General features: G+C 40.5%; 1 protein-coding gene across 1 annotated transcript; it reads left to right on the top strand.

Annotated features, from left to right (window-relative positions):
• Window positions 1-20,987: 20,987 nt before the first annotated feature.
• On the top strand, window positions 20,988-23,101 carry nipa1 (NIPA magnesium transporter 1). Its single transcript, XM_057337287.1, has 5 exons — window positions 20,988-21,263; window positions 21,367-21,414; window positions 21,510-21,600; window positions 21,759-21,919; window positions 22,372-23,101. Exons 1-5 carry the CDS (start codon window positions 21,149-21,151, stop codon window positions 22,875-22,877), a joined length of 921 nt encoding a protein of 306 aa, XP_057193270.1. The 5' UTR covers window positions 20,988-21,148; the 3' UTR covers window positions 22,878-23,101.
• Window positions 23,102-23,242: the final 141 nt, after the last annotated feature.

Below are 23,242 nucleotides of genomic sequence, written 5' to 3'. Positions count from 1 at the left end.
GGCTACCCCCCTTTCGTTCTGGTCACGTTGTCAGTGTAGACCAGTGTTAAGGCAGTGTTTGGCAAGTCCAGCTTTCAAATGGAACTCCATTCAGCAGGGGTAGATCAGGCATGTGGTGAAGCGCAGGTGCCATTTGGTGTGCACATGGTACCGTCTTGAGCGCTCATTTACATGAGTGGGCAGTTCTTTTAACAGTTCACGAACCTTGTAGGTGGTGTTCTGTGTAGCCCAGGATGCAGCTAGCTTGGGATGTAATGTCATGTGGTTCTGTGAGTGGGGCCACATAGTTGACATTAGTTCTGCATCATTGTCTTTTGTGAAGAGCAGCTCTAGCACTGGCCGTTGATGGCAGGTGCAAGGCGTGGTCCATCTCCTTGGAGTGGTAACCTGCTGTCATTCTCTTCATAAAGACATTGTTCAAAATCTTTGGTAAATGTACTCACTTGTACAGTATGCACGCTGCAAAAGATGACGTATTCAGTAAAAAAGGGTGTGTGGCTTCCAGAGTGGACCATGCTCCATGTATTCCATTGAATATGTGTGGTTGAAGGCTTGGTCACACTGTGTGTTGAGCTGAACAGTGACCCCTTTTGGTGAATGCAAGTGCTACAGTCTCATTTATTCACCAGAGTGCAAAGCTCTGGGCTGTTCTAGTCTAGTAGAAAGTTCTCACACTTGACAGGGCCCCCCATGGGGCTGTGAGGTTTGCGAGAACCAGTAAGTAGCAGGTTCAGCATTGGTCATTACCATTTCAAGTTCAAAGCACGGGTGTCCTGGGCCATGGCCATGGTTGCCAGGTAGGAGTCCAATGGAAACTGCGCGCACTTGACAGAAGAGGAAATGTCTGATGCTGGTGTTGTCGTGGAGAGCGTGCGAACAGTGCAAAGCTGATGTCTGAGATATCTGCCCCTAGTTCCTTTATGGTGCCTGCTATCATCATGTCACTTGGTGATTTGCCTTTGGCATGTAAGGGCAGGAAACGTTTGGGTCGTCGGCTGATTCGACCTTGAGACTGAGTTCTCGCGACCAGCTGAGATGTCATGCCTGACTTTTGTGACCTGGCAATGCATTTCAGATGAGTTGGCTGGCTGGAAAGCGGAAGTTACCGTACTTGAGCCCAATTCTTTTGTAATGGTTAAAGTTTCTTAGAGGCTCAAAAACAATTCAGCAGGTCTTTGCTGGTGAAGAGAGGGTGTATGTCCATCCGTGGTATGTACATGGGGTGTACATGCTTGTGGAGCCGCTGGTCAGGTGTGTGGGAACTTCTTGTTTCAGTCATACCTCAGTTGATGGCCGTATGTGTGTGTCTCGGCCTGTTCTGGGTAGTTAGCCGTCTGCTGAGATGTGGTCTTGGTGACATGCTCATCTTGTGTTAGGATGACTGTCTTTGTGGTCGACACAAAGACAGTCTGATGAAAAGAGTCTGATTTGGATTTTTACATCCTCCTGTTGAGGTTTCTTGTGGAATCAGCTCCTTTGATGTCCTCAGGATCTCTGCTGGCTCAGACGTAGTTGCACTGTTTTGCTCTCTGGACAGGTGTCGTCCATGGTGTTGAGATGAATTCCTTGATGACTGTTGGGACGGAACAGGTCAGTGGCTCCTAAGTTGCCAGCTGGGTTTCCACGGGGCGCCGTCTTTCGGGTCCGACGAAAGTGGTCAGCTCCATGTTGTCTCAGGGTATCCTGTCTGGTGCTTGGCTGTTCTTGGCAGGCTGTAACATCTGCTGAGTCTCTGCTGAAGATCTGCTGCTGTGGTGCACCCTCCAGAATCAGTTCTTTGTGATGTGCAGAGATAGGCAAGATTTAAACAGTCTTTATGGAGGCAGCGCTATGTTTTCTGTAGGCCTTATGGGCTGAGTTCCACAGATATCAGGTGATCTTGGCAGAAGAAGGCCGTAGAGCTTAGGTGATGACTCACAGTGTTTTGTAGATTTCTGGGGAAGGAGAGTTTTGCGTGGAAGTCTTCTTCCCTTTCTGCCTGTTTCGTCCTCTCATGTAGGCTCGGATGCTGGCTGTAGCAGAGGTGTTGTAGCTGCTGTAATCCGCTTTGACAGTTTCTAACTGCTGGCATAGGATGCTGTGGTCCTCTAGGTTGGAGGTGATCCTAAGCAGGTGATCTGTCTTGTGTGGTCACACTGCGCAGTGTTCCTGCCTGAGAGTCAATGTTTTGCAGGTAGGAGTTTGTTGTGGCCTCCTGCAGTATTCAGGGTGGCAGCATCTAGTGGTGACAGCTGTCATGTTTCTGGCCAGCTTGCTGGGGTCTGTGGGGACACGCAGGGTGTGTGTCTGCAGGTTCTTTTGAATGGTCCCTGCCCCACCTGTCAGGTCTCGGGTCTAGCACCTGTGGGTTCTTTCTGTCTGTGCTCAGTTGTGTCATGTCAGGCACATGGCTTTGTTGTGACAGCTCGCCATGTGTCTGGAGTCCGCGTTGACCCCGCCCCTCTTGTTACCTTGTTAATTCTTTCATTACTGTGTCCCTCGTTTCACCTAGGTTTCTGGTTTCCCGCTCTTTTTCCGGCTGTCCCTCGTTATCTCTCTGTTTGATTTCCTTAATATTCCCCGTGTTTCTCTTGTCCTGTGTCAGTCCGTTTGGTTTAATTACCTGAAGGTTGTCCAAATAATATCTAGTCTTGTCTTGTAGTGCGTGTGCACTTTATTGATATCTTCCTGTCTTGTCTAGGCTCCAGAGCTTTTTGACCACACCGGGTGTCTGCCTCTGCCTTGCTTTCTGTTTTACTCCAGCGTTATCGGCTGCCGGCTCTTCCACACAAGGGATCCCTCTACCACCACTGCAGATTACGACTGTTCGCCTTCTGCTCCGTGAGACCTCCGGTTATCTGCACGAGTCTTCGCAGCTCTGCTGTTCTGCTCAGTTGATCTCTTCCGGTTCTGGGTCTGTTGGATTAAAGCAGTGGACTTCTCCGTCGATTAAGAGGGATCGCTGGTGTTGCTCTCATTCCATTTTGCCTAGTGGAGTCTTTTTTTGGATTGCCTTGTTGGGTCTCGCCCTGTCTGGCATCCCGCAAGTTTTGAGTGGCCTTGTGGGCTGCCGCCCTGTCTTGCATCAAGTGGATTTTTGCCCTGTCTTGCATCTCGTGAGTTTTTGAGAGGCCTTGTTGGCTTCTGCCCTGTACCTACATCAAGTGGATTTTCATTGTCCCTCGCTGGGTGGATTTACTTTTACCTTTTGCTGGATTATTGCTCGGACAATATCCCATCGCCTCCCCTTGCTGGATCAAAATATCTTTTTGTGCTTTCCCCTGGTCCTCACGGCCGAGCGCTCGAGCCCTTGTTACCCTGCACTTGGCTCTTGAGTCGTTCATAACACCCACCCGTCTTGTGTTTGCTGGCTAGTAAGGTGTGAACAGTGGGCTTTCGCCCCCCCCCCCTTCGTAGCTTTGGGCTTTTAGCTGGGGGGCTGGACAGGAGAGATTCTGTTGCATTCTCCTGTCTGTTCTCCTTGTAGTCTGCAAGCTAAGTTCAGTTCCTTTTGGTTTCATTGCTGAGTCATGGCTTGGACTTCAGCGTGGACTGTTGCAGATGGCCTTTATAGGCCGTGGCATTGTATTGCTGTCTGCCAGGGCCATTATGAAGTGAGCTTCTGCATGTTGGAGTTTTCCTACCAGCTCCTCTCTGGCGTCTGCTCCAATTGCTCTCTTCGCTCAGTCTGTGTTGCAAAGGACTCTTGTAGCTTTCATCTCCTCCTGTAGCTTCTGGTACTCTTCATCCGCTGTCATTTGCAGGTCCAGCTGGTGTAGGCGGTTCTGCACGTGCTCCTGGCTCTAGTAGGACGATCTGGTCGTGGTCACTGATGATCCTGGCTGTGCACTTCAGATGAGTTTGTTGGCTCTCTGTAGTTGTAGCTCTGGTTTAGATCGTGGTCCCTTCACCGGTTTAGGTCATCCGACCAATTGCTCTCAGCACAGTTGCTGGTCCCAGGCAGGAGTCCGTCGCAGTGCTTTGCCTGGTCTCTAGCTGGTCTAGCAGGTGACAGGACTGGATGGTCTGGACATATTGAGACACAGGGGAAGAGAGAAAGACACAAAGAGCAAGATGCAAGTCCGTACAGATCTGCTGAGCTAAATATGTTTGCTATGTGTTGCACGCTTAACTGAGTTGGTCAGTTAGTGACGCAAACTAAACGCTCATTATCCTAGCCGTGAAGGCGGGGGCGGATAATTTGTGTGGGTGAACACAGGAAAAACTATGAATAATGTTGCTGAAGAGTGTTACCTAGGAGGTCATTCTGTGACTTAGGCTATTCGGTTCATCAACATAATTACCAAGAATTTTACTGATGTTCAGACAGGTTCAGTCTCTGATAGGAAGAAGAAAAACGAAACCACATAAGTGAAGATAGAGAGAGATTAGGATAGAGAAGGAGGGTTTCCTTGTTCGGCGGTGAACTGTCTCCACACTAAGGTCTATGACATGGCCCATAGGTAGGGGGCGCTATGGAGTCATAGTAAAGTAAAGTCAGTTAAATCATTAAATGAATAACTGAAATACAAAAATTAGGCGATTGAGAGTTAATCCTAAACCTTTTAAAGAGTACAATCTGATTGTTTTGATCAAAGTTCAAATTCAATTAAGTTGGTTTAATTAAAAGTGAAGTATAATCAAATACAATTCTAACTGCATGGGAGAAAATGTAAGAAACCCTGAGAAGTAATTCAAATAAAAAATTAAATCATCAAAACAATAATGGAATAGTATTAATTATCATTATAGTTTGTATATAATAATAATAGTTAATGTTAGTACAGAGACCGTATATTTACCTGCAAAAGTAAAGTTGGGTAGTTTGGTTGGTGCTGAGGTGATTAATCAATCTGACAAAGAAATTTCTTTTGAAGAAAATTTGCTGGGTAATGTTGGTGAAATGGCTATTCAGTACCAGATGTCTGCCTCTGTTTCAAATCACAGCGAGCTGGAGTGAGTTGAGTTACTTGGGCTCTCAGGGTCAGAAAGAGAAGAGGTTAAGCATCTCTTGTATAAATATCAGGATGTTTTTGCTAAGGATGAGGGAGACTTGGGTTGCACTTCCTTAATAGAGCATCACATCCCTGTGTTGGATGATGCTCCAGTGCATCAGCGCCATCGCCGAATCCCCCCTAAACAGTTAGAAGCAGTGAAAGCCCACATTAAGCAGCTGTTGGAGAGCCAGGTCATTAAGGAGAGTTGCAGCCCCTATGCATCCCCGATTGTGCTGGTGAAGAAAAAGGATGGCTCCTTAAGAATGTGTGTAGATTTTCGCCAGTTAAATGCAAAGACTCGAAAGGATGCTTACCCTCTTCCCAGAATTGAGGAGTCTCTGGATGCACTGACTGGGGAAAAATGGTTCTCTACATTGGACTTAGCAAGCGGTTATAATCAAGTGCAAGTGGCTGAAGCTGATCGTCCTAAGACTGCCTTCTGTACTCCTTTCGGACTTTTTGAATTTCTACGTATGCCCTTTGGCCTTTGTAATGCGCCAAGTACCTTTCAACGGCTCATGGAGCGAATTTTTGGTGACCAAAGTTTTCAGTCCCTACTGCTCTATCTTGATGATGTGATAATTTTTTCGACAACAGTAAAACAGCACCTGCAGCGGTTGGAATTGGTACCAAGTCGTTTAAGACAACATATGCTAAATTTAACTTTCAAATGTTGTTGTTTTTTTCGCTCTGAAGTACGTTATTTGGGACATGTTGTGTCCACTGCAGGAGTCAGGACTGATCCAGATAAGATAGCTGCAGTGGCAAACTGGAAACGGCCACAGACTCTTCCAAGAACTCAGGTCGTTCTTAGGCTTTGCAAGTTATTATCGACAATTTGTAAAAGGGTTCTCGCGTATTGCAGAGCCGTTGAACACTTTAGTAGCACAGGTCATTCGGGCACAGAAAACCAAGCGGCCAAAAGTTGAGTTGGGGGATAAGTGGGTGGAAGCCTGTGAGAATGCATTTCAGACCCTTAAGATAGCTTTGACCAGTGCCCCTGTGCTTGCTTATGCTGATTTCAGCCAGCCTTTTATTTTGGAGATAGATGCTAGCTTTCAAGGCTTGGGTGCCGTGCTGTCACAGGAGCACAAGGGCAAATGTAGACCAGTTGCTTTTGCAAGTAGAGGGTTGAGGCCATCAGAGCGAAACATGTGAAATTATAGTTCCATGAAGTTGGAATTTGTGGCTTTAAAATGGTCTGTAACTGAAAAATTTCTGGAATATTTGCTGGGCAATAAATGTACCGTATATACAGATAACAACCCTCTTAGCCACTTGCAAACAGCAAAGCTGGGAGCACTGGAACAAAGGTGGGTAAATCAACTTGCAGAGTTTGACTCCTTTGAAGGTTAGTAAGGGCTCGATGCTATTGGCCAGGGATGTATAGCTATGTTGAGGATTGGTGTAGAAAATGTCAGCGCTGCACCCTATCAAAGATAGTTAGACCGAAGGTGCGTACATTCATGGGACATTTGATTGCTGATCGACCATTAGATATCTTGGCTATTGATTTCATGCTGTTGGAACCATCATCCAATGGGATGTAAAATGTGTTAATTATGACAGATGTTTTTTCAAAATTTACCCAGGCTATCCCTACTAAAGATCAGACTGCTAAGACTGTGGCTTGAGTATTGGTGGAGCAGTGGTTCTATAGGTTTGGATGTCCCACGACAGTTGCATTCAGATGAAGGAAGGTGCTTTGAGAGTCGTTTGATTGGAGAACTTTGTAAAATTTATGGTATTACAAAGACTCACACTACACCATATCGGCCACAGGGGGATGGTCAGTGCAAGCGGTTCAATAGAACCATGCATGATCTGCTGCGAACCCTCCCAGCTGAGAAAAAAGAGATTGGCCGTCTCATTTGTCTCAGGTGGTGTTTGCATATAACACCACAAAGCATCAGTCTACAGGCTATTGTCCTTATGTTTTGATGTTTGGTCAAAAGGCACATTTACCAGTAGATTTTATGATAGGATTGGAGGAGTATGGTCAAACAAATATTGACTGGATGGCTGATCATAGAGATAATCTGGAAAAGATTTTTAATAATTCCAGAACTCGTCTTCAGAAGGCTGCAGCTCAGCGTGCACGTACAAATGATGCAAAAGTGTGTCATAGGTCCCTACAGGAAGGCCAGCTGGTATATCGAAAAGCTCATGGTCATCCGGGCAGAAGCAAGATCCAGGATGCTTGGGACCCAACAATGTATCGAATTGTTCAATGCACTGAAGGTCAAGGGTCAGTTTATGCTGTTGTTCCTGTTGGTGGTGGTAAACTGAGACATTTTCACCGTACTGAGCTGCGACCAGTGTATGTTCCATCAGATGAACAAGCTGAAAATCTGGGACTTCCCCCTTTGGGTGACAATCATGAAGATTTTGGAGGGAATGTGACTCATGTCATGATCTCAGATGAATTCCCTGGGGTAATTATGGGGGATGAGTCTATTACACCCCAAGTAGAAGACTGTGGCCCTGATTTGGAGTTGATTCCAGCACCATGTCAAGAGGAACAGCAGTCTTTGCAGCCAGAGGTGAGAAGGACAACACGGGCAACGGCTGGGCAGCACACCAATCTATATCATCTTCCTCAGTCGGTGATGTGCAGGGAAGTCCAGCTAAGGGGTTATCTCTCCCTATGACAGAGCTCTCAAAGTCTAGAAATACCTTGTTTTTCCGACCTTGGTTATAGAAGTGTGATCGACGTCTGATTGATCGATTGAAATTTAGGGGGGTGTATTGTAATGGGGTAGAAGATATAGGGACTCCAAATGAGATGGACTACAAATCCCACAGGTCAGATTGATATAAAAGTCCAATTTTAGGGGCTTCCTCTTTGAGGCACCATGTGGTGTGGGAACTTAAGGTTGGGTAAGAGCTAGTCTCGCATAGCCAGACCTTCATGCTGAATTATTGCAGTTTTGAATTTGAAGTGAATTTTGAGTTCTTTTCTCTGTGATGTAGTGTGAGTGTGCACTTATTGGCAGAGTATTCGCTATGTAATATAACTGGGGGGACCCTGTGGTCTATAGATGTACTATTGTTATGTTTCTCATTTTGTGGTTTATTCTGTTTCTTTGCCAATTCCACTTATCCGTTAGCCAATTCTGATTATTGTTAAATAAATATTATGTGCAGAGAGACAGACTGTGGTTGGTCCTTGGTGTTGAGTCCTCTTCATCTCTAATGAGATGTTGGGGTTACACATACAACAGAACAAAAAAAGAACAGCAGCAACAATAATGCGCTTACCTTGAGAGTTGCCTTAACATCTGACAGAACTACAGTACGTCTTTCAGGAAGTATATATTGCAGAACATATAATGCAAAATTTAGCCAGTCCAGAAGCTGTCAAAGAGGAGTATGATGAACAGAAGTAACGTTAATAGAATCTCATATTCAGTTTGATTTTTATTAAATCATTCAACTGCTGTGAATTCAGTTATAGTTATATTTACAAAGTCTTCGAATCGTCCGTCACCACATGTGTAATCCACGTTGTGAGATCTGAGTTACTCTCCCTACCATGCAACATATATTTGGGCCACTTTGGCATTGCGATAGCTTAAATATACAAAATCTGGTCCTTTATCGTGCCAAAACCCCGTCACTCACGAGCAGAGATGGGCACAAATACATCAAAAAGTATTTAGTTACAAATTACAAATACTTACTCATAAAATGTATTTAAATAAAATACAAAATACTGCTGTGAAAAATTTATTTAATTAAAATACAAGTAATTTGTAATTTGAAAATACAAAAATACAATATTTGTTTACAAGAAATCATTTAAAGTGCGAGAGTAACAGTGGCGTTAGATACACAGAAGAAAGAAAAGATTTCTAAACAGCAGAACAGCAGATTTTAGCAACACACTTACATAAATATGTAGGCCTTCACGTCATTTTAATATTATTATCATTATTGATTTATCTCATTCTCCCACGACCAAAGTCCGTTTACGGATGTCGTGCCACTTGGTGGCCATCTTTGTAACGCCTCTGGGCAGTTATTAGCAAGTCCACTGTCCTATCTACTTTAATGGGGGAAGGCAGATATTTTGTAAATCGCTGGCAAAAATCACAATTAAACAGCATATGTCCTATCAATAATTAAACCTGACATGAACTGTACCATAACTTGGGTTTGCTAAGCTTAAATTCCATTAAAAACCATCTTTTTCAAGATTGATTCATCTATTGTGCATGCACAGCCTGGCAAGCGCCTCACGAGAGCCCCGCCCCAGAGAATCGTCAGTCAATACTGATTGATGATTGGCTCGTATCACTGGAGGGCGGAGTTCCTTCGCTAGAGCGGCCATATTGAGCGTTTTATTCCCTCCCATTAATTGTTATGGCAGTGGCGCATCTTGTTAATATTAATTAACCCACCCGCAATTAATCAGAATGTTATTTTTTGTTACTTGAACCACCTGCCCGCAGAAATTACTGCGATCCGGCATCACTAGACAACGCTCGACCTGATTTTGCCAAGTGGTTGATGTCCTCAGAGTCAGGACAACATTTTTATAAATAAAACCTAAACACCAACCCAAACCATAACTTACCCCTAAAATCTGAGGTAAATGATAAGTGAAAAACAATGGTCTAGAAGCATCTAATCCTGGTTGGAAGATTAAACTTAAAATAAACTGTATACGTCTTTCTGAAATCTGATTGGTTGATTTAAATGTTGTCCCAGGGTCAGTGTCCGAAGGATATCAACCACTTGGCAAAAACAGCAGAGCCACTAGACAACACAAGTCACTCTTTAGCTAGCAGATAAATTCTAGCTATTTGCGCTAACCTTTTGTCCTATGACTTTCAGTGAATGATATCTGATAGTAGATTTTACTAGATACTTTACCTTTAAGCACTTTGAGAACAAAAGCAGTTTCTTTACTTTCTTTGCTTAAATCAAAGTACCTCGAGAGTGATTGGAAAAGGTTGCTTTTGAAACACTCTTGCAATACGTTAATGTCATATGCCGATCGGTCTGCGTGCGCAGCCTCGGAATAAGTCAAATGCACTTAATAACAGACAGGTCTGACTCGGTTGAAAAAACAATCAAAACTTATAATTCAGCTAGTGGGTGGGTTACTCGCGCTTTGACGCTCATCCAGATGCACTATGATCATCCGTTCATTTTTGCTTGCATTTAAAGGAACAACATTAATGCTTTGTCCTTAAATGAACACAAAATGTCTTGTTTTTAGAGTGTATAGCGTTAAAAGCAAACTGCACAGTATGTTTTATAGACAAATGACAGGTGTACATCTACATCTTTTCTCAGACAAAAAGATGATTAAACTGATTTCCCTGGAAACAGTCATGTATGCATGTAGAATCACTTTAAATCTAGCAATGAATGTCTATCTATTTTTCTACAGCACATCAATAACTTTGACATTTTTAAAGGTATTAAAGGTATACTTAAACATGCCTTAAAATATTATCATCTTAAAATATTTTCAGCAATTTAAAGGGATACTTCACCCAATAATGAAAATTCTGTCATCATTTACTCACCCTCAGATTGATCCAAACCTGTATACATTTCTAGAGATTATAAAGATTTCTAAAGATATTTGGAAGAATGTCAGATCTCATTCCCATTGACTCCCATAGTATTTATTTTCCCTACTATGGCAGTAAAGGGAAATGAGATGTGAAGTATCCTTTAATGGAATGAAAGATCACCAAAGTCTAGAACAGGGTTCCTTACTGTTTAATAAAATAAAATAAAAAATATATATTTGTGTTCTGCTTGCATTTGCTGTGCCACAAGCTGTTTAGCTAAAATTATTATTGATAGCTCAAATTTTATTACATATTTCAGTATCAAAATTTGCCCCACCACTTTCGGAACAGTGGTGCCACCACTGCCTGGTGAAGTTATTGTAGGCAAGAATAAAATTACATATTTTAAAAAGTATTTAAGTATTTTAAAATACAAAATACAGTCTTTCAAAGTATTTAATTACAAATTACATTAGACTTTTTTTGTTAAGGAAAATACAAATTACAAAATACACAAAAGTAATTAAATACGTATTTCAAATACATGTCATTAAAATACTGCCCATCTCTGCTCACGAGCCATCACATGATCTCAACTGTAGATTGATTGACAGGTGAGGTCTCCCTATCCCAGATGTGATTGGTTAAACTGAACGTACATGTGCAGCTTAAAGAGAACATTGGTTGAAATATACCCATGCTTTACTTTTTTTATAAAAAGTTGCCTGTGAGTAAACAGTAATTAGCAGACCCCTTGTAGTTCCACGGACCCCCGGTTGAAGACCCATGTTTTAAAAGCATCATACAGTATTATGTGTTTTCAGGTACATCGCCCTAAACACCTTTTAAAATAATTAAAAAAAGATTAGTTGTCCTAGCTTTGACTAATTAGGTGTGTACAAACTTTAGTATATGATACCTTTTGCATCTGCAGAAAGGAAGCTCCACTGAAATAGATGGCAGCAGACAACTGAAGGTTGCCCACATGGGTGCTGCCAATGACAGGCTGACTCATCCACTGCCTAAAGAAGTCACAGTGAGGGCACAGTTGATCAATGGCTTGGGTGGACATTACAAGCCCTGGTGCAAATAGGACAACTCTCGAACAGGCTAAGGAGGCATTGTACTATGAATTTTGCATCCTCATGGAATGGCATTGATGTGGCACTGAAAGAATATACAAAAAAATATTGTGCCTGTTTTTGAAAAGCTGAAAACAAAGTTTGTGTGAAAACATTGCTAAATTATTAAAGAAATATTACTGTACTTACAAAATCTGTGATAATTCTGTCTCAGTTGTAACAGACCGTGCAGGATCATATGTGGAATCTTGTGGATCAGTGACTGCAGAGGAAACATCCCCCATTTCCTGATCGTGCTCCAATTCAACACGGGGTCTTTTGGCTGGCCTTGACGCCTTCACTGGTGTCGATGTAAATGGCTGTAGTTGTGGTGTCTACCACCACACTTTGGGACGACACTGTCACCAGTACGCCTAAATAAAAAAAAATGATTAGTAAGGGACATAATGGTGACACATCACATTTTTCAATAACCTGGCAAAAGATCTTCTCTGTCCATCAGCGCAAACGGATCCTGATGATTAGCAGTGCAAATAGCAGCAATAATAGTACACAATTATCTGTCCTTATAATACAGCACATATGCACTTAATTGTAAGTAACATTACCTTTGCTTCGAAGGTGGGACCTCATTGTTTTCAAAGACAGCTGTGTTCCCTTAGATAAAACAATAGGACCATTTGTTTGGCAGCCTACATCATTTGTACGCTGGAACTGTGATGTACTCTGAAATACAAGCATGCAAAAGAATCATGCTTCAGTTGTCAAACAAAAAATATTTTATCAAATTGAGCAGATGCCTTGTCAAATGACAATCGTTTATCATTAAGTGGTGGAGAAGGTCACGTTATCTAGAAGGAGTCACTGAGCTATCTATGAGCAACCAAAGTTATGTAGTTTGCTCCTGATTTATGTGTTATTGATGAAATACAGTGAGGGAAATAAGTATTTGATCCCCTGCTGATTTTGTAAGTTTGCCTACTTACAAACAAATGAAGGGTCTATAATTTTTATGGTGGGTGTATTTTAACTGATAGACACAGAATATGAAAAAAAACCAGGGGAAAAAAATGTTATATAAAGGTTATAAATTGATTTGCATTTCAGTCAGTGAAATAAGTATTTGATCCCCAAGCAAAACATAACTTTGTACTTTGTGGAGAAACCCTTGTTGGCAAGCACAGAGGTCAGACATTTCTGATAGTTGGTCACCAGATTTGCACATGTGTCCGGATACATTTAGTCCACTCCTCTGTCAATCTTTAAGGTTTCTTGGCTGTCGCTCAGCAAATTGGAGTTTTAGCCTCCTTCACAGAGGATCTATAGGACTAGGGTCTAGAGACTGGCTAGGACATTTAATGTGCTTCTCCTTAAGCCACTATTTGGTTGTCTTGGCAATATGTTTTGCGTCTTTGTCATGTTAAAGGCTCATCCATGACCCATCTTCAGTGACCTAGTTAAGGGGAGGAGGTTCTCGTCCAAGATTTTACGGTACATGGGCCCGTCCCTCAGCCCCTCAATGCGGTGAAGTCATCCTGTATACCTGTAGCAGAGAAAAAGCCCTAAAGCAGAATGTTTCCAACACTGTGCTTCTCTGTAGACATGATGTTCTTGGGCTCATAGTCAGCATTTCTCTCCCTCCAAACACAGGAGTCCATTTTGGTCTCACAGCAGTGCCAGCACTTTCGCCAAAGCCTTTTCTGAATCATTTTTATGTTCATTGTCAAACTTAAGACGAGCCAGGCGGGCCTTCTTGGGCAGGAGGACCTTGCGGGTGCTTCAGGATTTCAGTCTACTGTGGCATAGCGTGTTACCAATGTGTTACCAATGTTTTGCTTGCTAACTGTGTTCCCAACTGTCTTGAAATCATTAACAGGCTTCTTCCGTGTAGTTCTGGGCTGATCTTTAACATTTCTCATGATCATCTTTACCCCATTGGGGAAATATTGCAGGGAGCTCCAGAACAAGGGCATTTGATAGTTATTTTGTATATCTTCTATTTCCAAATAATCACACCAACAGTTGTCTCCTTCTCACCAAGCTTCTGTCTGTAGCCTATTCAAGGTTTGTGCAGGTCTCCAATCTTGTCGCTGACATCCTTTAAAACCTATTTGGTCTGGACCATGGTGTTGGAGAGGTTGAACTGGAAGATACAGATTCTGTTGGCAGGCATCTTTTATATACATAACAAGCTGATTTAGGAGTACTTTCTTAAAGTGACAGGACTAATCTGTGGTCCATATAGGCACATAACCAATCTGTGGAGCCAGAATTCTTGCTAGTTGGTAGGGGATCAAATACTTATTTCACCGACTGAAATGCAAATCAATTTATAACCTTTATATAACATTTTTTTCCCCTGATTTTTTTAAATATTCTGTGTCTATCAGTTAAAATAAACCCACCATAAAAATTATAGACCCTTCATTTGTTTGTAAGTAGGCAAACTTACAAAATCAGCAGGGGATCAAATACTTATTTCCCTCACTGTATAGGCTAAATTATAATTCTACCAGACAAAAGGGATCGACATAGAGGTGTCTGTAGTTGTATTTTGTAGATTTATATGACAACACACACGGGCTAGAATCAACATTAACCTCCACGTAAATAGGTCATCATACTATTTTGTTATCTATGCTAGTTAGTTGGAGTTTGCTAGTTAGTTCAGGTTAACGTGGCTACAGTATATTGCATTCGATCTCGACAACACAGGGTAAATTATCGTTAATGTTGTTAGCTCACCGAGAAATTTTGAAATTGGTTTTTATAAAAGACCCTTAAGGAACGGGGTTGTGCCGAAAGCACACTCCCTGCCAGAATCGCACTGCCTTTGCGTGCGCGCGCGTGACGTCACTCGATGCCACCGCTGGTTTACAAAGGCGATTCTGGTCTGTAACTCGCGTTTTTCAGTAATCGTTACGAAAATGTCACATTCTCAGACAATGTAAGCAATACAGTAATATTTATGTGATTGATTTAAACTTAGTTTGGATAAATGTCTTATATTTACATATAGAGAATAAGCATGTAGTGGATAGAAATAATGTTGGATTAAACTAAATCGACTTTCTTGTTGTTCCAAATGACTGTAAACAGTAATGCATTACTGACTGAATCAACTCAGGAATCAAGGCAGAAAATTACATGTAGTTGAGGACACGCACTGTAAAGAAAGCAGACACATCTGACAATATAAAATAATGTATAAATTGTCAAATTGAAAAAAAAAGGTTTTAAATGGCGTACACTGACATTTTTTAAACGGGTAAAGACAAATGTTGATCCTGCAGAAAGATTTATTGATTTAAGTTTAAAAGGTAATGTAACATGGGGGGGGGTATAATGCTCTCTATAATGCTTTATAATAATGATAGACCAGAGTCGGTGCCAGGGGGCACAAAGTGAGGGGGCTGCTATGTTTAGTGAGGGGGGGGCAGGGTTTAGAAGGGGCTGGTGTCCCGAAATTTCATTCTACCCGTCAGATTATCCTACCAGGCATGCGCACATCAATGTTACGTCATTTTCTTGCGCTATAAAATCATAGGCCTACTTTGTTTATTTTATACTGCTACGGAAATCTGATTGTGTATTTTCGTAGTTAAATCATTATATGCCTACATATTTATTTAGTACTAGTAGTACAATTATAGGGTATTGCGCTGTAAATTAATCATGTTTCTTTTATGCTGGTAGGATAATCTGACAGGGTATTTACGATGTAAATTTATAATGTGTTCATTTTAAACTGGTAGGACTGTCTGACAGGGTATTTTGCATTGTAAAATCATCCTACCTGTTTATTTTGTCGATGTGGTTTAGATTATATCCTAAATTTTGCCCTGCGGTATGAAAAGCTGACAGGTTGGACAATTCGAGGTTGAGACATGGCACAGGCTGAGTTCTCGCTCTGTTCTGGTTCAGTGTGCGGCTCTTCTGGTGATAAGAAGCGGCACTCCGCCATACCCCAGTTTTCTTCTCAAGTTTAAGTTTTAACAATTTACTTTTTTATCAGAGATAATCGCGGAAAACCTGATCTATATGCAACGAGGTAGGCTAACCAAATCACACTTGTAAAAGCGGCACATTCGCACATAGCGAGTGCGCGAAGAAATCCATGTCCGCACACGTCAGCCGCGCACTGCCTTTTTCATTGAGAGCCAGACATTTTAAACTATAACACAATAAAAAATCTAGTTAAATCCTGCCTATGGGTGCGCAATACCTGCGAGTTGTAACATTACATACAAAGCTTTTCATCCAGTGTGCGCTGCCGTTTTGAAGTTTAACAATTCTAAATGTCCATTTCGAGGACAGCATTGCATATTTTGCATAGCTTTTTCAAAGCTAATAAATTGAACTGAACTAAAAGACATGAAAGACACTGTATGAAAGACAACGAAACTGAAAGGCTAATTTTTTATATAAACTTGCATTGTAAACCCGGATAAGTTCTACTAACTCAAAAAATTTGAGGCAGCTGATTGCCTCTATTTTTTTAAGTTTGCAAACTTAAATATCATTAGTGAGCATATAGCTAGTTATTTGAGTAACTGTAAATTTTAAATAAACATTAATTTAAATAAAAATATATATTTAGTGTTTGGTTCATCTTAATTTAATGCAACTCAACGTTTTGAGTACTGACAACTTTACTTAGTCTGCAACATTATTTTAAACTGCTGAAAAGCTGAAAAAGTGAAAGTGAAGTGACGTGTGGCCAAGTATGGTATTCCATACTCGGAATTAGTGCTCTGCATTTAACCCATCCAAGTGCACACACACACCATGAACACACACCCAGAGCAGTGTGCAGCCATTGCTGTGGCGCCCGGGGAGCAGTTCGGGTGATCGGTGCCTTGCTCAAGGGTCTCATCTCAGCCGTGGTATTGAAGGTGGAGGAGAGCGCTAATCCTTGACTCCCCCCACCTACAATCCCTGCTGGTACTGAGGCTCGAACCGGCGACGTTTGGGTTACAAGTCCGAGTCTCTAAACATTAGGCCACAACTTGCATATTTTGGACTGATGTCGAATCCAACTGCCGTGCCCTGCGAGTGCGAACGTCTGGGACTCTGGGTATCTGAGTGAAAGCGTCTGAGTGGTGCACGTTCAGCGATTACGTCACATTTAGGTAAAAACCGGCACTAGAGGGCATATGTTTGAAATTTAAATATTAGAGTAGGGTTGCATCTATTTTTTCACGTCCCCTAAGCTCTAAACTTTAGCGCAGTTGTAAAAACTCAAAAATGTTTTACTGTTAACTTAAATCTCTGATAGAGGTTGAATGAACTCAAAAATATTAGTTAGTTCAACTTTTTGGCACATTTTGAGTACCAGGTACTTTCCATTATAAGTTAGTTATACTGTTTGGGTTTACAGTGTGGAGGAGAGCAAATGTTGTATGACGTTTTGACAAAAACAACTGGAAATACACCGATCATAGCCTACATACATTCAGCGGAAGTTAATAAATGAAAATTATTAATTTAGACGCATATATAGAAAAAAATATATAGAAAAATGTCAAAAGCAGGCTTTATGTAGAGCTTTATGTCTAACAAAACGATCGCATCAATATAACAACACTAAAAAGCGAGCTCTTGCTTTCTGATAGACAGCCTGTATCTCCACTTGTCACCATCTGCATAATAATAATGCCCGTTTCTTGTTAAGCAATGCATACAGAAACGTTGCCGCTGGATGCAAGTAGCCCTTTAGCTTGTGTTTTTAACAACACATGAAAGTACAGCACAAGACAATGTCTTTAAATTCTGTTAACGAATAAATACATTATTTTTTACCCTCTGCTCTTGTTGTTTCTTTAATAAATATAAACCAAATTCATTCTCCAAATGTTTTTTAAATGATTTCGTCTTTTATCATTTTAAAAAGTGAGGGGGCACATGATTGAAGTGACCGGGCCATACCCCCTCGTGGCGCCGACTCTGTGATAGACACTTGTCTTTTTCAGGAGACAGACTACAGATCGAGAGATGTCACCAGCATCAGTTTTCATGCGTCTCTGACATTACAAACCTGAGATTTGGGGGGGGTATGATTTCGGCAAGCCTTGCCAAAATCACACTCCCCTCTCTATAATGCTTTATAATAATGATAGACACTTGTCTTTTTCAGGAGACAGACTACAGATCGAGAGATGTCACCAGCATCAGTTTTCATGCGTCTCTGACATTACAAACCTGAGATTTGGGGGGGGTATGATTTCGGCAAGCCTTGCCAAAATCACACTCCCCTCTCTATAATGCTTTATAATAATGATAGACACTTGTCTTTTTCAGGAGACAGACTACATATCGAGAGATGTCACCAGCATCAGTTTTTTGGAGTCCATTGAAGTCCACTACAGTATATGGAGAAAAATCCTGGAATGTTTTCATCAAAAACCTTCGACTAAAGAAACAAATACATAAACATCTTGGATGACATGGGGGTGATTAAATTATCATGAACATTTATTTTGAAAGTGAACTACTCCTTTAATATATCGTTTACTTAATACGCACCCCCCCTTTAACAAAAAAACATAAAAAATATTTTGATAATCAATCACCAGTACCGTTAGTTTAAGTCGGCAATGAGCTGTGGCACTCTAATTAATTTGTTAAACACTTTAGGCCCTATGTAATAGAGCTTAATACTGTAGCTGGTTTTCTCCTGTATTTTTTTTCCAAAGAGATATTTCACTTCTCAATCTTGTGGGTCTGTAATAGAAAACAAATCATACCACAATTGGCGTGTATTCCGTCTCCATTTTTATCGAGGGTCTGCTGGACTGGCATGCTTCACACTGTGCCACCTTGTCAAAACATATACATTTAATTGTTTAAGCACTCATGATTTTTCACTGAATTATGAACAATTCACTAAACATGAATCCAAGAAGTTATTATTACTTATAATATGTAAGATAAAATCCACGGCTAGCCTTGTGTTAAAGGGTTTCAATGCACAACGTGGAGGTTGCCTCTGCAAACTGCATTAAAACACTTAAATGCATGACTAGCCGTGGATTATCCCGCTTATACCATGGTCCTTTGCCAAGTTAAAGCTGTTATTGATGTTTACGGTGTAATTTTGGATCAGACATGTTAAAATGACAGTTATTTTCGTCAGTTAATTTCAAATGTTGATCAAACTGACTGGAACTACCTGTTCATTAAACGGCTTTAATACACACCTTCCAACCAATCAGAACCGAGTATTCAAACAGCCCATGGTATAAGGTATTATATAAATTACATAAAACATTACAATTCTCATGATTCACCCAAAAATAAAATTCTGTCATCATTTACTCATCTTCGAGTTGTTCCAAATGTGCATACAATACTTTGTTCTGATGAACATAGAGAAAGATATTTGGAATACTGCTTATAACCAAACAGATCTCAACACCCATTGACTACCATAGTAGGAAAAATTACTTTTTTTTGTTCTGTTGAACACAAAAGAAGACATTTTGAAAAATGTAGGACAGCAAACAGTTCTGGGGCACTTTTTTTACTACCATTGTTTTTTTCCTAATATGGTAGTCAATTGGTGTCGAGATCTGTTTGGTTATAAGCATTATTCCAAATATATTTGTCTTTGTTCATCAGAACTAAGTAATGTATACACATTTGGAACAACTTGAAGGTGAGTAAATGATGACAGAATTTTCATTTTTGGGTGAAGTATCCCTTTAACTGTCACAAGCCTATTCAACTGCTAATATATGCCAAACATAAAAAACCCCTGACAAAACTATATAATGTTGGAAAGCTCTAACCCAGATAGCACAATCCATCTGGCTTACGTCTATTTGACGTCTGCATTTACATCTGCAAGACATCTGCAATACATAGTTTGCTCATCTGTAATACGTCTCGGAGACGTCTGAACGTCTGTAATATGTCTGCTAAAGATCTGGAGATCTGCTGCGTAAAAACATCTGCTAAACATCTTAGAAAGAGCAGCTTTACATCCATTCTAAATCATAAACATCTTACAGACATCATCTAGATGTCTATATGACGTCTGACAGCAGACATCTCCGAGACGTATTGCAGATAAGCAAACTATGTATTGTAGATGTCTTGCAGATGTAAATGCAGACGTCAAAAGACGTAAGCCAGATGTATGTGTGCTATCAGGGAAGTGTCTAGTTTTCCATTTCTGTTTTGCTATAGGAAATTAAAGTGACAAGAGTGCGTGGTGCAAACAATAATTACTTCATTAAGATTTATTAAACCACCTGCTGCCAATTTTAAAGATGACTTTCGAGGAGATTAACTGAAAACCTGCCGAAAAACAGGGTATCTGCGGGTTTCTGAGAGTTAGATTTAAGACTTTTTAAGACCTTTTTAATACCGTGCAGAATGAAATTTAAGACCAATTTCATAGCAATTTCATTATTATAAAGCATTATAGAGAGGGGGTGTGATTTTGGCAAGGCTTGCCGAAATCATACCCCCCAAATCTCAGGTTTGCAATGTCAGAGACACATGAAAACTGATGCTGGTGACATCTCTTGATCTGTAGTCTGTCTCCTGAAAAAGACAAGTGTCTATCACTATTATAAAGCATTATAGAGAGCATTATACCCCCCCCCATGTTACATTACCTTTTAAACTTAAATCAATAAATCTTTCTGCAGGTTCAACATTTGTCTTTACCCGTTTAAAAAATGTCAGTGTACGCCATTTAAAACCTTTTTTTTTTCAATGTGAGAATTTATACATTATTTTATATTGTCAGATGTGTCTGCTTTCTTTACAGTGCGTGCCCTCAACTACATGTAATTTTCTGCCTTGATTCCTGAGTTGATTCAGTCAGTAATGCATTACTGTTTACAGTCATTTGGAACAACAAGAAAGTCGATTTAGTTTAATCCAACATTATTTCTATCCACTACATGCTTATTCTCCATATGTAAATATAAGACATTTATCCAAACTAAGTTTAAATAAATCACATAAATATTACTGTATTGCTTACATTGTTTAAGAATGTGACATTTTCGTAACGATGACTGAAAAACGCGAGTTACAGACCAGAATCGCCTTTGTAAAACAGTGGCGGCATCGAGTGACGTCACGCGCGCGCACGCGAAGGCAGTGCGATTCTGGCAGGGAGTGTGTTTTCGGCACACCAACGGCACGTTATACTTTAGACTATTTATATTGATACGCCACCTGCTGTTAACACCTTGAAGCTGTTCATGGGCAGGTTTTGTCCAGGTGTCGACAAACGGAAAACACGAATATATTTATGCAGATTGCATATCATTTTCATTCTGCGTTACAAAGCCCATCAACTATTTTAAATGACAAATATGCTTGATAATTTGTCTTAACCAGTAGAGGTCGGTAGTTTGTAACACAGCAAGAAAATGAACTTCCGGGATCTCCCGTCCATCGCTACTCACTTCATGCTGTATGTTGGTTTACGTTCCTAAACGAATGACAAAGTCCACAATATAACAAGCCATTCAAAATCAAAAGTGTGATCGGGTGTAGGCTGACGTATTATTTTCATAAAACCATCTTGATTAAATTTATGGACGGAGCTGCATTTCCAGTCGTTGGTGTTGTGATTGCAGTTCTATCCAGTTTTGTCAATGGTTCTACATTTGTTCTCCAGAAAAAGGGGATGCTACGAGCCCGCAAATCAGGTACTTCAAATTGGAGGATCCCAATATCCTTACCCAATCCCAAAGAAAAATAATTATACAGAATGATCAGATAAATAATCTGTATGTCCTCATATCACTGCAGGTCGGAATTACCTAACTGACTGTGTGTGGTGGTGTGGTACATTTGCAAGTGAGTGACAGTATTGCTGTACTACTGCTAATTTAGTAACGTGTTAGTGCTACTATTGTTAATCTGTCGATTTAAATTTGACTTCTATTTGACAGTGATTGTGGGACAAATAGGAAATTTCTTGGCATATAATGCTGCTTCAGCTGTTGTGGTGACACCGCTCGGGGCCCTGGGTGTCCTCTTTGGGTGAGTTAAGACTTTATTCTTTAATAATCCAGTAATCCAATAAATTTTAGATCATGACTTGTTTACACGATGTAATTTATTTATTTTACATTTATTTACATCTCTGTCATCTAATGTCACATGGAATGTCATGATTTATATGATTTTTGGTTAACCAGGGCCGTTCTGGCTGCATGGGTGCTACAAGAACATCTGAATCTCATTGGGAAACTTGGTTGTGCTTTGTGCTGCTGTGGTTCGGTTGTACTCATCATCCATTCACCCAAGTCCGAGAACATCACATCAAGAGCAGAACTAGAGGAGAGACTGATGGACCCAGGTATTAATGTGAGCCCTGTAGTTGAGGAGTAGACCTGCTAACACCATGTCTACACCGGACGCGACTGGCGTGACGTCAAACAAGACATTAGAAATGCATTAGAACCCATTATAATTTAAAATTTTGTCCACACCGGATGCGGCGCGACAAGCAGGTTGTCATTTCGCGTCGCGCCTGTCGCGTCCGGTGTAGACACGGTGTTACACAACAGACTGAGATGCCTAAGAAAGATAAATTGTTATAGAGTCATGTAAAAACTGTATTTTTTCTTCTGATAAAATAGAATTTGCTAGTGAAATTCTTAAGTTTTTGTTTAATTTGACAGTTTTTATATATTGCTGGGTAAAGGTCTCTTTTGTCTTTGGAATTTGCTATCCATGTTTCATTATTATATTAATTAATAAATTGCGAAATAATCGTATATTCTCAAATATTTTTGTACCACGTTTCAGTGTTCCTGGTTTATATCGCATTGGTGGTTCTTCTACTGATAATTCTGATCGGCTGGCTGGCTCCAACTCATGGAAAATCCAACATTATGGTGTACGTGGGCATCTGTTCTCTCCTTGGGAGTTTTACTGTGCCCAGTAGCAAAGGTCTGGGACTGGCTGCCCAGGAGGCCTTTAGTGGGACGCCTTCAAGTGACAGCAGAGCACTATTCCTCTTCCTGAGTTTGCTGGGAATTCTTATCGTCAGTATACTGATCCAGTTTACTTTTATCAACAAAGCCTTAGAGAATTTTAGTTCTAGCATGTTTGAGGCCATCTACTATGTGACCTTCACTTCCTGTGTCATCCTGGCCTCTGCTATTCTTTTTAAGGAATGGACAGCACTTGGTATTGTGGATTGTTTGGGGATTCTTTGTGGTTTTATCACAGTGTCTGTAGGTGTTGCTTTATTACATATCTCTCAAGAAGCTAAACTTGCTTGGAGCCAAACTAAAGCTAAAAATGAGTAGCTTGTATTTCATATTTTTTATTAACTGTCAGGATATTGAATATGAATATTAAGATTAAACCAAGCCAAGTGTTAATGGGTATTTAACCTGTGCAGATCCCAATGAGGGTTCTTTATCAGCATAACAAGGACTAAGTACTTCTTTAGCCTTAGAAAACTTGCACAACATTTTATATACTAGATTACATTAACTATTTTAAAATGATAAATGTCTTTATTGCTATTTGTCACTTTTAATTTAAGCTATTAATAAATAATTGCTTTTTTTGACTATCAAAATATTATTTTGTTGATGTGTATATACGTGTTTGTGTTTAACTCGAATAATAATGTGGCTTCCATTTTATTATGGATTACAGTGAGTGG

The sequence above is a fragment of the Triplophysa rosa genome, linkage group LG7 (assembly GCF_024868665.1).
Source record: "Triplophysa rosa linkage group LG7, Trosa_1v2, whole genome shotgun sequence".
NCBI classification, from domain to species: Eukaryota; Metazoa; Chordata; class Actinopteri; order Cypriniformes; family Nemacheilidae; genus Triplophysa; species Triplophysa rosa.
The sequence above is the reverse complement of the archived record's forward strand: the minus strand, read 5'-3'. Positions and strand labels throughout refer to the sequence as shown.

Bases quoted from the DNA above. Each gene is read 5' to 3' on its own strand.
- nipa1 (XM_057337287.1), top strand. From the start codon at position 21,149: ATGGACGGAGCTGCATTTCCAGTCGTTGGTGTTGTGATTGCAGTTCTA. The intron at 21,415-21,509 runs GTGAGTGACAGT...TCTATTTGACAG, and splicing joins GTGGTGTGGTACATTTGCAA to TGATTGTGGGACAAATAGGA. The intron at 21,920-22,371 runs GTATTAATGTGA...ACCACGTTTCAG, and splicing joins GGAGAGACTGATGGACCCAG to TGTTCCTGGTTTATATCGCA.